At 35.4% G+C, this 14,119-nt stretch overlaps 1 protein-coding gene across 2 annotated transcripts in view; it reads left to right on the plus strand.

Moving 5' to 3' along the window:
• The window catches only part of LOC145287778 (eukaryotic translation initiation factor 4E type 2-like), a 66,400-nt gene that overhangs the window by 27,575 nt on the left and 24,706 nt on the right, over positions 1–14,119 (plus strand). For both annotated transcript variants that reach the window (XM_080135605.1, XM_080135604.1), the window contains exon 3: positions 6,098–6,220. In XM_080135605.1, coding sequence (XP_079991731.1) covers positions 6,098–6,220 — 123 coding nt within the window. The remainder of the gene's footprint in view (positions 1–6,097; positions 6,221–14,119) is intronic.

Genomic DNA, 14,119 nt, shown 5'->3' on the forward strand with positions numbered 1-14,119 from the left:
ATTTTTTTATAACCAGATTTTCAATTAAAAAAAGAAAAAAAAAAAAAAAATCGGTCTGGAATAAAAATGAACAACAAAAACAAACGTCTGTTTACGCCATGCTATCGCTGCTGCTGCTGCTGCTATTACATACTACAAAAGTCTTGATTCAGATTCATAACGATTTTTTCGGATATCATGTTTTTAAATTGCTATGTACCACTAAAGAAAACACTGTTCAATTATCTTTTTAACGAATAAACATAGTAAAAAGATTGTTTTATTTAATAGTGAGTGTCCGAAGAAAATTTTTTTTCAAAATTTTCCATACTCATCATTTTGAAATCTTTTTTTTTTTAACACAACAAAAAATGAGTGACTTCCTTATCTTGGTTGTTATAGTCACATTTCGGCCGTTTTGCCCTCCGGCCTTCATCAGGTGTTTTGTATCGAACTGAGGTCCTAGTAACATATGGGCAAGTGGTCCTAGACGTTGTATCAAAGGTGCTGAGTTCAATCCTGAACGAAGGCAGTGAAAAGTAACATTCAAAACAGAATCAGCAACTATGTCCCAGAGCCTAGCTAGAGTCCGAACACAGTACCCCCGTAATGATAATAAAGGCTTGGGTTCGAGACTCCTAACAAACGGTTCCCCAGTTCGATACAAAACACCTGATGAAGGCCGGAGGGCAAAACGGCCGAAACATTGTGACTATAACAACCAAGATGAGAAAGTCAGTCCGACAATCTCAATCAATGAAAACACCTCATCTCAAAAATACAGACAATTACTAAAAAATGAGTGGTCCAATAAATTTCGGACACTCGAAATTATTAAAAATGACGTCTCTTTTGGCTAATTCCAAATTTCATTAAAAAATTCTTAACAGAAACACGGTACGAGTGTTTACAAATCGGGGGGGGGGGTCATTACAAAATCTTACCGAAAATGCCGTTTTATGATGTTCACATTTTTATCAGTTTATTTGCTTAAAACTCTAAAAATATATAATGTATGTTATTATTTACTAATTCATTTGAAAGTATGTTCATTTCCGAACAAAACGGTGGTATTTTGAAGACTTAAAGTGCTTTCGTTTTTAAAATATGACTATTTTAGCAGAAACCCCTTGAAATCTGTGATTATCCAAAGCATTTTATCGGCCATGTGTATTGCTACTAGTATCTATAAGTTCATTCCCAATCGTATTATTCAATTTAATTTTTCTAACTATTAAAACCTTATTTCTCCATTTTATTTTCTTGGAAAATATATGTTGGAATGCAAAGGTTGATGGTCAATTTTGTTAAAAAGAATAAAGAAGATTACTAATAAGTATTTTTTTTTTTTTTATAGTAATGTTGTTACTAATGCATTTACCAACCCCATGGCTTCTACAAAGTTTCTCGGGTATGCTCGGCCACTTCCGGTTATTAACGTCAGCGGCTGATCGTGAAACATTAAACCACTACAAAAAAATTATAATAATAAACAGAAAATACAACACATGTATTTGACCCAACTCTAACCTTAAATCCCAATTAAAATTGATTTATTTCTTCCAATTTATAAAAAAAATGTAGCTTTCATAGATTCGTATTAACCAAAAACAGACGGCGCATTCGTTAAAAATTGAGAACACTCGGATGGCCTTCTCCTATTACCTGGCCCTGTCGGTGGGGCATTAGAATCCACCGACTGCCCCCCTGCAGAGGGTAAAAGTCCATCAATGGGGGTCCTGGATATGACCTTAAACTATATCCAGTGGTGAGGCCCCAGCTTGTGGGCTTTGGGGAGTGTGGAGCCACCCTTTAATTACCATTGCTCCCGGGTCCACTCTGACCCGGAGTGGTGTAGTACCTGTTAGGGTTCCAGCTATGGGTTAAATAGAATCCGACTTGAAAACAACAAATATATTCTATTAAAAATATTTTCTTCAAAATCTTTGGATTCGGCATTAAATAACCCGAAAAGGGTTGATATGCCGTAAAACAAAAACAACCAACCAACCTACTATTATCGTCAGCTGCCGAGCGAGCGCAAGCCAACTTCATAGAAATTGTGGATTGGTAAATGCAGAAGCACTGTAATTCTTTAAAGAGTGTTTTTCAGAGCTTCGTGGCCCAACCTTCTGTGTAAAATTTCCTTCTGAGAGCAATAACCGACTATAAAATCCATGCAATTGTATTTTTGACAAGTTTGTTCAGCATTAAATAACCCATAGATGGTTGATGTGCCGTAAATCAAGCCAAACTTGGGTAAAGTAAAAAAAAATTTTTAAAGTCTCTTACCTGATAGGTCCTGTGCTGTCTACCAACCTTTAGCCCCTGTCCCATCACTACAATGTTGCATCTCTATGCTTACAGGGCAAGTGAAAAAGTCGCATTTGCAAGTAATTTTTTTTTTTTTTTTTTAATTTTTTTTTTTTTTTCTTTTTTTACCAACATTCTTTCAAAGCCCATTAAATGAGTCTTTTTCAACCTTTTTGGTCCCATGACAAAGGAAGGATTGGACCTAGTAACTCACTCCTTTTTGTTTGTTTGCACTTTTTTCAATAATCACGCCTTGGATTTTTTTTTTTTTTTTAATTTTGCACAAACATTAGTCATGATGGAAGTAAATTTTTCGCCAGAATGGATTTTGTAGAATAACTCTGGTTGCTCCCTTAAGGGGCATTATAAGGGTAAAATTACCACCAAATTGTTCATTTATTCGCACTTTTGTCAATAACCACACCTTGGATTTTTTTTTTTTTTTTTTTTTTTTTTAACAGACAGCTTAAAAAAATAAACATCTGAAGAAATATGAATGTTTATACCTTCAAGCCTCAGCACATAAAATTTGGTGGCTATTTTGAATTACACTTAATTTTATGAAATAATACAGAAAAATCTCTGATATACGTACTCACCACGGAACGAAGATGTCATATTCCAAAAATTACATGGATTGGTTGATAACTTATCTATTTGGCTAGTAAATGAAAATATTTAGTTCTTAAAAGTCAACTAAAGATAAATTTTCCTGTAGAGCCCTGACTTGTTTCACAAGTTCTTTAGAGCTAATTTAGCTATAGTCGACAGATTGAGTTTAGCCAAAAAAAACACTAAGTTATTTAGGTTAAATAAAATTTATTTATATAAATAAATATTTGTATCAAAAAAAGAGCCACAAAAAGGGGTGCTTTTTGTTTTTTTACACAAAAAGGTAATTTTATTAAATAACAAAGCAGAAACAAGTCTGTTTTCATAAATTTGTATCAAAAATATATTTTTTTTTATTAAAAACCAAGAAGTAACATATGTACATGTGCGTGAATAAAATTTGAATATTTTGTATGAACTGCGGTTATCTGAAATTGGAACTCTGAAAATAAACTCATAAACTGCCTTATCTCCCTTTCCGCCTAAACTGACTTGGCTTATCTCCCTTTCCACCAGCTTTTTCTAATTTTAATGGCTGCCATTATGTTTCCCTAATAATGATAGACTTATTTTTACAAAAAACACAATAGCAGTTGTCCTACTTGAATTATCGTAATTTTTGGATGTATTACTTTTTTCGATATGACAATAAGGTAGATACAATTATTTTTGCTTTGTGAGAAATTTCCAGTTACATGCCATGATTCATTGTTTTAGGCTGCCTATGCACAATTGTAGTAGACAGCCTGTGATTGGTTTATTTGTATGAGCCAAGTTAATTACTTGGCGCCTTTTTTGTAATCTTTGATTTTCCTTTCAGTCTACGATAAAATGCTTGACAGGAAAGACTCACCAAAGGACGGCTCTGAGAAGAAGGTCTTATCGAGGCTGGAGCTGCCACATTTCTTCATGTCGTATCACCTAAATGTTTGATGAAAAAAGGACTTGAAATCTCTACAAGCAGAGACACCTTTATATTGTGCCGAAGATATCCCAATTAGAAGATGGCATCCTTTGAACATTTTCATGTTTATATCTACTAAATGTTTGAACTTTTCTCAATTCGATTAGGGTCCCAAGGGACTCGATTTATGCCTAATTAAAGGCACCAGAATTCTTGCCGAGGACACCATGAGTTATCATGGATCCTTTCAAAGGAAAACGAACTACCACTCCACCAGAAGGAGTTAACTACTGGCTCCCTATTTGGGAGGCAAAAATGGCCCACCGTTTTGCAAGGACTGTACCAGGACCAATAACTTTTCTTTGCTGTTATAACTGAATAAATTTGGAGTTTAAAGGTATGGTTTTGTAATTTGTGGATTTATTTTGCCTCTGCCAGGGAGTATTGAGTTTTTGAGGTTAATTTTCTCACAGCTTAAAACGACATATTTCAAAATTCAATCTGTCGACTATAGTTTAACAAGTCCCGGAATACTTCACGTAATGTGCTCACAGGAATTTATTGCACTTGTACTGCAACATGAATGCCTCAATAAACCTGACTAGCAGCAAAATTTTGTTCACGTTAAAAAACGACCCTGGTGTCTAACTCTGTCCCGTGGGGAGGCATAGTAAATAGGTACACTATAAAGGTCTCCAGATGCTGGAGACTTTTTATTCTCATAGCTTATTTCCTTGGACCTTTCGTCTTTGGAAGACCCTCCCTGCTCTCAGTACTAACATGCAGAAATTTAAATGTAATGTGAACGAGCATCTAGCTGTCCCAGACCTTATTTTAGGATACCTCCCATAAGCATTTTCTGTATAGTGTATAAATTACTCAGTACATAAGTTTTAGAAAACCAATAAACTGCAGATTTTAAATAAACAGATATTTAAAATTTTTAAAAATGAGATACGTTGGAAAGCCAAATTACAACGCAATATTATGAAAAATAAACAAATATTTATTTGTTTAAAATTAATATTTTGGAGTCATACTCCTTCTTTAGAATTTTATACATTTTTTTTGGCCCCCCCGATTTATTGGAGAGGGACCTACGTTTTCAGTGGCGTCCGTTATTCCGGACGATTGCCAGATAACCGTCTATTCCATTTCCGTTTGATGAAAACTGGTTTTCTTTTTTTTTTTTTTTTTTGTTGCAGACTATCTACTAGTTGGCCAGTTGTGTACAAATCCCAAGAGTGATAGGAGCCTTCTATCATGTCTGAAAGTGAAACAATGTTCAACAAGTGAGATCGGAGATGTGCTGCTATACAACTCTTGCTCTCTACCAATCCAAGTTATGACAACAGGACTATTGCCAGACCTCTCAAAATGCAAATCTAGCTGGTTCAACACTTGAGAGCACAGCTCAACGCATCAGACGACCCATGGTTATGGTGTGGTTTCAAGTGAAGGCCACATCATGCCACCTCACATCTTTTGAAGTCAGCTTGAAAGTCAACACCAAAGTGTACCTGGATGGTGATCTCCTGGTATAATCAGGCGGCTGCTGGCAAACCCTGGGTGTGGCAGCAGGACTCTGCACCAGCTCAAAAGCCTAAAGAGATCCAAGCTTAGCTTCAGAAGGATTGCTACAACTTTGTACCCTTCTCTCACTAGCTCCTTTCCTCCCCCGACCTGAACCCGCTGGACTGCTTCATTTGGTCATACATTAAGAACATTACCAACATGACCTCCAACAACACTAAAGCCAGCCCGATCGCCGCTATCTACCAAGTATTCACAGAGTTTCCGTCGGCGCTTGTGAAAAAGGCATGCTCCCAATTTCGGACTGGTATCGAGGTGGTGATTGAGGCTGAAGGCGGCTACATTAAATAGATGTCAGCTCTATTACATAATCAAGTTACCTGAATTGATTTTTTTCAATAAAAGTTTTTAAATAAAGCTGTAGTGTTGTTTTCTTTAGGGGGACAAATTTATCGTTTCACCCTGTATAAAGTAGAATTATATGCACATTAGAAAAACCCAGCACATATTAATCTACTTTTCGATGTTTCAGGGGTTCAAGTCCTAGGAGTTGATTAACATCACCGAAACATAGATTAATCCGTGCTGGATTTTTTTGATGTGCATAAAATTCCACTTGTAATAGCTCTACATATGTATTGAGCACTTTTGAAAAAAATATTTTTTTTAATTTTAGTTCAGTACATTTGAACTTAATCAATATATTTTTCTATAATGATATTCACGTTTTTTTTTTTTTTTTTTTTTTCTTAATAGAAACCTGGTCCCGGTGAACATCAGCTGCAGTTCAACTACTCTTTGTGGTTTTCTCGACGTTCGCCTGGTAAACAAACACAAAATTATGTTCAAAATCTCAAAAATATCGCCACGTTTGCATCAGTAAGTCATTTTTAAAAACTTTTCTTGTTTCTTGTCCAGAATTTCCCCAATATGAAAAAACAAAAAATTTTAAAAAGATCTGTATGATCTACATATCCATGACCAAGCAAAAATATCATATTCCAAAAATCACAAAAATTAATCAACTATTTTTATGAAGAAAATCACTTTTAAGCGATTAAGATGAATCCACGGGCATTACAACATAAATCTAGCAAGTATGAATTATTGCGTTCTTCTTCGTTATTGTAGCGAAATTCGGAAATTGAAATATTGAGGTCCTGGATATGACCTTAAACTATATCCAATGGTGAGGCCCCAGCTTGTGGACTTTAGGGAATGTGGGACCACCCCTTAATTGCCATTCCTCCCAGGTCCACTCTCACCTGGAGTGGTAGTACCTGTTAGTCCCAATTGTGAGTTAAATAGAAACCGAATTGAAAAAAAAAAAAAACATATTCTATTAAAAATTTTTTCTTCAAAATCACTGGATTCGGCATCAAATAACGTGAAAAGGGTTGATATGCCATAAAACAAAAACAACCAAACTAAAATATTGAAATTCAAGTGAAACCAATCGTATCTACTTAATTGTCATGTCACAGTAATGAAAATATCCAAAAATTACGAAAAACGATAAGGTATAAAATTAATAATTAATGAAAACCGTTTTTGAAGACAATTAGCAAAAATAAGGTTTTGTTAAATTGGTCAAAGATTTTTCAAAAAAGATTTACCTCCCTTTTGTTACGATTCAAACTCTAGTTTTTTTGTTTTTTTTTCTTTTCTTTTTTTTTTTGTAAAACTCAATTTTCGCTAATTGTCTTCAAAAACTATTTTCATTAATAATTAATTTTTTACCTTATCTTTTTCATAAATTTTGGATATGTTCATTACTGGGACATGACAGTTTAGTAGATACCACTGGTTTCACTTGAATTTTGTTTTAAAAAGTTTTACCAATAACCTAAGCTGTACATAATCTTAATTTCAATCACACTTTCTTATAAGCACATTTTTTAATAAAGAAAATAAGTTTTATTTACAAAACATTATTTTATGGATCCAAACAATAATGTCGATACACAGAAAATAGAAAGCATTTCAAATTGCCATAAACTATCAATACCCACCAACCATAAAAACACTGTTGGATCAACAGATTTCATGGTATTTTTACTAAAATAATAATTTTTCTAAATATAAAGCACTTAACAATACACAGGAAATAATTGAAATTGATTAAAATATGTCATTTTAAGGGAGTCTTTGCGGGTGTGAGGTGGCTACCACCAAACAGTCAGCATGACCTTCTTTTGGTGCAACTCTGGCTTTGCTGGTTCATCATAAGGAACCCACTTTTCATTGCAAGTCAAAACCCAGTAGAGAAACGGGTCGTTCTTGTTGTGTAAAAGAAGGGAAGATGACACTTCATGACGGCATTTCTTTTAGTTGTCGTTCAATTTGTGATGCACCCATTTATCAAGTTTTTTTTGTTTTTTTTTCAATCTTTCAAATGGTTGGAAATCGTTGCATATTTTTCGTCTAATTCAGAAGCAAGTTCTCAAACATTTGTGCATGAATTGGCTTTGACTAAGATTCTTAATTGATCATTGTTAACATCCAATGATGAACCATTACACTCATCATCAAGACTCATCGCTGCCACAAAATTTCTTAAACCACTATTGTGCAGTGCTTTTCATAGTGGTTCCTGGGCCAAACGCTTTGTTGATATTGTGAACTGTTTCAGCAGCTTTTTGGCCTAGCTTGAATTGAAATAAGAAAATTGTGCAAATTTGCTTCTTTTTTTTTTTTTTTTTTCCCCCCCCCATCTTGTATTCAACATTCTGAAAAGAAGACATAATTGTTTTAAAACAATACATCATTTGAAATCAAAATTAAAAATTCCACAAGAACTTTCTTCTCAACCTAATAATAAAAAAACTCAGTTTTTGCTAATTATCTTCAAAAACTGTTTTCATTAATGAAAATCAAAATATTACATTTCAAGTAAAATCTATGGTGTCTACTTAAGTGTCATGTCATAGTAATTAAAATAACCAAAAATGACGAAAAATGATAAGGTTAAAAATTAAAGGTAAAATAATGACAAGTTTTCAAAGACAATTAGCGAAAATTGAGTTTTTAGTTATCTTCCCTAGATAAAACCTGTGATTCAAGCTAGCACCCCTTTTTTCTTCTCTGTAGCCACCTCTCTCTCTGTTGCTAGTTCCTGTCCTTTTTATAAATACTATTATGGTGTGTTTTTCAGAATTTTAGATCTTTTATAAAGGAACCACAAGCCACATTAACTTAAAAAAACAAACTTTTTTCTTAAAGTTTGTATGCAAAGTATTGCTAATTTTATAAAAGCTTTCTTTTAATTTACTTGTTTTTATACATAAGAGAGGCAGAAGTCACCCGCCCCCCCCCCCAAAAAAAAACTCCCAAATCTCTACCATCTATAAATATAAAAGCGAAAATGTGTGCGTGTATGTATGTATGTGTGTGTGTGTGCACTTTTTCTGTATGTCCACAAAAGGCTTTTTTCGTCAGTTTTCTGGGTCAGCTTGCACCTTAAAACTTTTTATATCACATCTAAATCGTAATAACTACGACTTAAGAATGGGGGTCGAGGCTTTTACCAGCTATTTTCGATTGCCGCGTCTTTGAAAAGCGAATGATGGGGCAGGGGAAACAGTAACTGGCTTGCAGCGCAAAACAAGGTCAAACATCACGCGACTTAACTTCCTCGCACCTGTATATTTCACTTTATTAACCTTAACTTAACAAGCTTATCAATTCCTCTCCCCTCGTGGCCGAGATGGCTAGGTCTCAGGTTTTCTTCCATTTCGTTTCCACCTTCGCGTCAAGGCTTCGGGGTTCAATCCTACCTTCCTACTAAAACATTTTTTTTTTCTTTTACACCTCCAAACACCCGGCCAACATTCCCCTCCCAACACCCACACCTACAAACACTCGGAAACGCCGGGTACCCTCCGCTAGTCTATAATATAAGTCTTGCCTGTCTATTTAAATGATGTATGTATGTCTGCCTAAAAATTTCGACAAGTGCCATTTGACCGTATGAGGCCAAGTGAAACAAACGACCACCATGCTTTTTAGCCTCGAGTATCCAAGAAAAAAAAACCAAAGCTAAGTAAAAATTCCTAACTGTTCGCATATAATTTAAAGCTAATATTCTTTCCATTTTCAGGCATATTGTAACCGATAACTTTTCTTCACTTAAATAGACTATTTCGCCGCTTACAATGCCATGTCACTTAATTAATAAGTCAATGCTATAGTAAAGACAAACTCGGTAAAAAAAGAAATTATGCTAAGTTATTTAGAGGACATGAAAACTTTATTTAAATATCATTTCCACCGTGTTATAAATCTAGACTTATTGCATGTTCAATTATTGCATATATTAAAAAAAAACCTATAAATAATTAGATTTATTGAATTAAACCTAAAACTCTATGATTCTCAATTTATTGTTGGTTTTCCTTCACGACGGTTAAAACTTATTTCAACGAATCCTTACGCACCGTAAGTTTATTATTTAAATTATTTCCTAAAGCTGTACTTTTCAACTGCACATTTCCTTTTCAGTTTTTTCCGCTTTTCACCTTGTACGTTACTTATGCCATTACTTTTACGTTATATCTATTAATATTTTATTTCCATCATATTTGTTTGAAACGCGTATTCAATTGTTAACATTAATACCCCTAAAAACGATACACATGTAAAGAAATATGTCGCGCCGCCAACTGGAACACTTTTCACTAAGTGACCCCCCTCCCTCTAAATCAGCCCACACCGTCTCCCTAATTAGATAGCATCTTGGTACCACAAGTGCCATTTGACCGTATGAGGCCAAGTGAAACAAACGACCACCATGCTTTTTAGCCTCGAGTATCCAAGAAAAAAAAACCAAAGCTAAGTAAAAATTCCTAACTGTTCGCATATAATTTAAAGCTAATATTCTTTCCATTTTCAGGCATATTGTAACCGATAACTTTTCTTCACTTAAATAGACTATTTCGCCGCTTACAATGCCATGTCACTTAATTAATAAGTCAATGCTATAGTAAAGACAAACTCGGTAAAAAAAGAAATTATGCTAAGTTATTTAGAGGACATGAAAACTTTATTTAAATATCATTTCCACCGTGTTATAAATCTAGACTTATTGCATGTTCAATTATTGCATATATTAAAAAAAAACCTATAAATAATTAGATTTATTGAATTAAACCTAAAACTCTATGATTCTCAATTTATTGTTGGTTTTCCTTCACGACGGTTAAAACTTATTTCAACGAATCCTTACGCACCGTAAGTTTATTATTTAAATTATTTCCTAAAGCTGTACTTTTCAACTGCACATTTCCTTTTCAGTTTTTTCCGCTTTTCACCTTGTACGTTACTTATGCCATTACTTTTACGTTATATCTATTAATATTTTATTTCCATCATATTTGTTTGAAACGCGTATTCAATTGTTAACATTAATACCCCTAAAAACGATACACATGTAAAGAAATATGTCGCGCCGCCAACTGGAACACTTTTCACTAAGTGACCCCCCTCCCTCTAAATCAGCCCACACCGTCTCCCTAATTAGATAGCATCTTGGTACCACAAGTGCCATTTGACCGCATGAGGCCAAGTGAAACAAACGACCACCATGCTTTTTAGCCTCGAGTATCCAAGAAAAAAAAACCAAAGCTAAGTAAAAATTCCTAACTGTTCGCATATAATTTAAAGCTAATATTCTTTCCATTTTCAGGCATATTGTAACCGAAACTTTTCTTCACTTAAATAGACTATTTCGCCGCTTACAATGCCATGTCACTTAATTAATAAGTCAATGCTATAGTAAAGACAAACTCGGTAAAAAAAGAAATTATGCTAAGTTATTTAGAGGACATGAAAACTTTATTTAAGTACGATACTTAATATAATCAGCCATCGAAAAAAAAAAATTAAAAAATTTTTTTTTTTTTTTTTTTTTAAGAAAAAAAAATAAAAAGTTATAAACATCAGTGACCCCCCCTTGCTTGTACACGTCCATTTCCTTTCCGGATCCCTGCTCCGAACTTATGCTCGTGATCCATCATCTCATCTGAAGATGAGGGGCTCTTATGCCTTACACAACAATTTATCAGTCTATACTATTGTCTATAAACTGATATCATCAACAATTAGATAAGCTGTTTTTAAATTTCCCCTCTTGACAAAATTGCAAACCGGAATGCAAACGGATTTTCCTTTGCGTTAGAGGATTGAACTGAAGCAGTATACTTAATATGTACAATACGTGCGTACTAAACTAAACCACCTTTGTTACCTATATACAATCGCCTATACTGAATCCTCATCGGCTCAAAGCTCTCTGTATCCCCAGACTCTTAATTTCTCAAATCTTATATCACCAAGACATCCTTCTTAATTGATACAAGAATCCTCCTGAGCAGTTCAACATCCAGTGATCATATATCCAATCCTCATGAAACTGCTTATATCACCCTGAATATTACCTTAAATCTTTATTCTATCCCTAAGCAAAGTAGAACACCTAATAACACTCTAGTCAACTACTTTTAAAATTAGAAAAACCCAGTTTCAATATTAGAAGTACATCGTCCCTCACCTTGACTACGGACTTTTGCAATAAGTCATGAAACTATTGTACCTAAAATTCCTCTCCAAACTACAAAATACTGCTGCTTGTATACTAAGCAAGTACCTCCTATAGATACTTTACCTCCAAGATGACTGCCTTGTCTGTTTTGCATGACAAACCTTATTATTTTTTACTTAAATTCTCTTTCTCCTGATCACTAACAAATCAAATCTGCTCTACTTCCTAAGTTGACACTAAACAAATCCGTCTCCCGTAACTTAGATGGGTCCTTGCTCTCCGCCCTTGACCTTAACAAACTCGCAAATCGATACCCATTAACACCTAAAATTTCCTAGGCATGCTCCCGATTATAACTCCCAACCCATAACCAAGCTTCTAAGTAAATACTTACTAGCCTTAGTCCAATACATTGACTTAAAGTAATCTATAATGAACAGTAACCGTTAATATCTCTTTATTAAGAGATAGTATTGCAATAATTATTACACAAACTAAACCGGTACTCATTGAAATAAAAACTTCCGGATATTAAGAGAAAGGCGAAGTCATTCTCCTTAGTTGTAGTCTAAAGGCAACTTACTCAAATTGTCTAAAATTCCATGCATTCGTATACAATACTACTTATCCATCCATCTATACTTTTACTATACTTACAGAATATGCAATAACCTATATCTATCAGGTATAACTGTACTCCATTTCAAATGTTCTCTTGTCTCTATACTGAACATATCTAATCTTTCAGTCTTACTAAATGTCCGGTTTGGGCACCAAATCAGAATTTCTAATAGAAAGTAGATCATACTCTAGCACTTTATCCTAATTCCTAAACCTACTAAACCATATCTAACCATACATTCCTAAACCTACTAAACCATATCTAACCATACATTGCTAAACTTACAAAACTATATCTAACCATACATCAACTCGACTCTCTCGATCCAATACTGTAGCAAATTTAACTGCTTCCACTGCATGAATTTTTACGTATGCCCTCTCTCAGTATAAATGAAAATGGACAGCATAATAATGCCCTTTTTAAACCACACTTGAGGAGTGAAAATCTTCTGTAGAAGCTAACCTAAATGCCCGATTTTCCAGGAGATATTAACCTAAATAACCAATAAATATTAACTACCCATGCGGGGTCGCAGAAATACCTGGATTAGGACCCAGGCGCGGGGCGAACCCCCTCGGAGCTGATGGACCCGTAGGTCTTCCCAGGCCATCCGTCTAGGAGAAGGAAAACTCTGAAACTAAACCTAGGGGAGGGAGGCCTCTTCAGTCCTGGACGACAACCTTCCTAGAGCTGGTGACTCAAACAAATCACCGGTTGGCAAACCTAAACTGCTTAAGGAGGAGATAGACTCTGTCTATCGCTCGGCTTTCATACTCCTTCTTTGCCTATTGGCCAGGCGTAGAGGTACTATCACAGGGACTCGCTTGAATCACCCAGTGGTTGACCTTGTTTCCTGACTAGGGTAATGAACGCCGCTTTTCCCCACTCCTGCCACATCCCATCCCCCTAAACTGGACACAGTGGGGTGCTTCAGTGCCATATATGTCAGTGCAGTTGGACTGGGCTGGCTTTGCCTAATGGATTGAGGGTACCGGATTGACAGTTCCTGGCTGCTGTTTCCGACTGATAGTACAGGAGCCCTAACTCTTTGGTAGCGCTTAGAGCGGCTGCTCCATCAACAGTTGTAAAATATCGGGATGTTTGTAGTGCCATGTCGCGCATGGAAAGGGACCCTGCACTCATCCCCGGTGGGCTTTCCCGAGGCCACAATCCTGTGGGTGAGGACAGCTGATGGTCTACTTGTATTGCATGTCTGGTATTCTGCACAACTACTTGTCCAGCACCCCCTCACTCATCCACCCTAACTGAAACTTTTAAATAAAATAAAATGAAATGACAGCTCAAGCAAAAGTTACGTTTAAACCAGGACCAAACTCAAAGAAAACCAACCTGCCTCCTCCCTTGAGGCTTGCATTTACTAATATCCGCGGGCTTAGAACTAACTTAGATGATGTTGAGTCATTTCTCCTTGTAAACACCCCGGATATCTTAGCATTAAGTGAAACTAACCTTCACTCCTCCATACCCTCTAACCACTTTAACATGCCTGGTTATCTCCCACTCTACCGTAAGGACTCGGACAGACATATGCATGGACTTGGAGTCTATATTCGAAACACCCTCCCCCTAACTAGAGAAATAAAACTAGAATCAG

This window comes from Euprymna scolopes, chromosome 11, assembly GCF_053919585.1.
Source record: "Euprymna scolopes isolate OS-2025 chromosome 11, ASM5391958v1, whole genome shotgun sequence".
NCBI lineage: Eukaryota > Metazoa > Mollusca > Cephalopoda > Sepiida > Sepiolidae > Euprymna > Euprymna scolopes.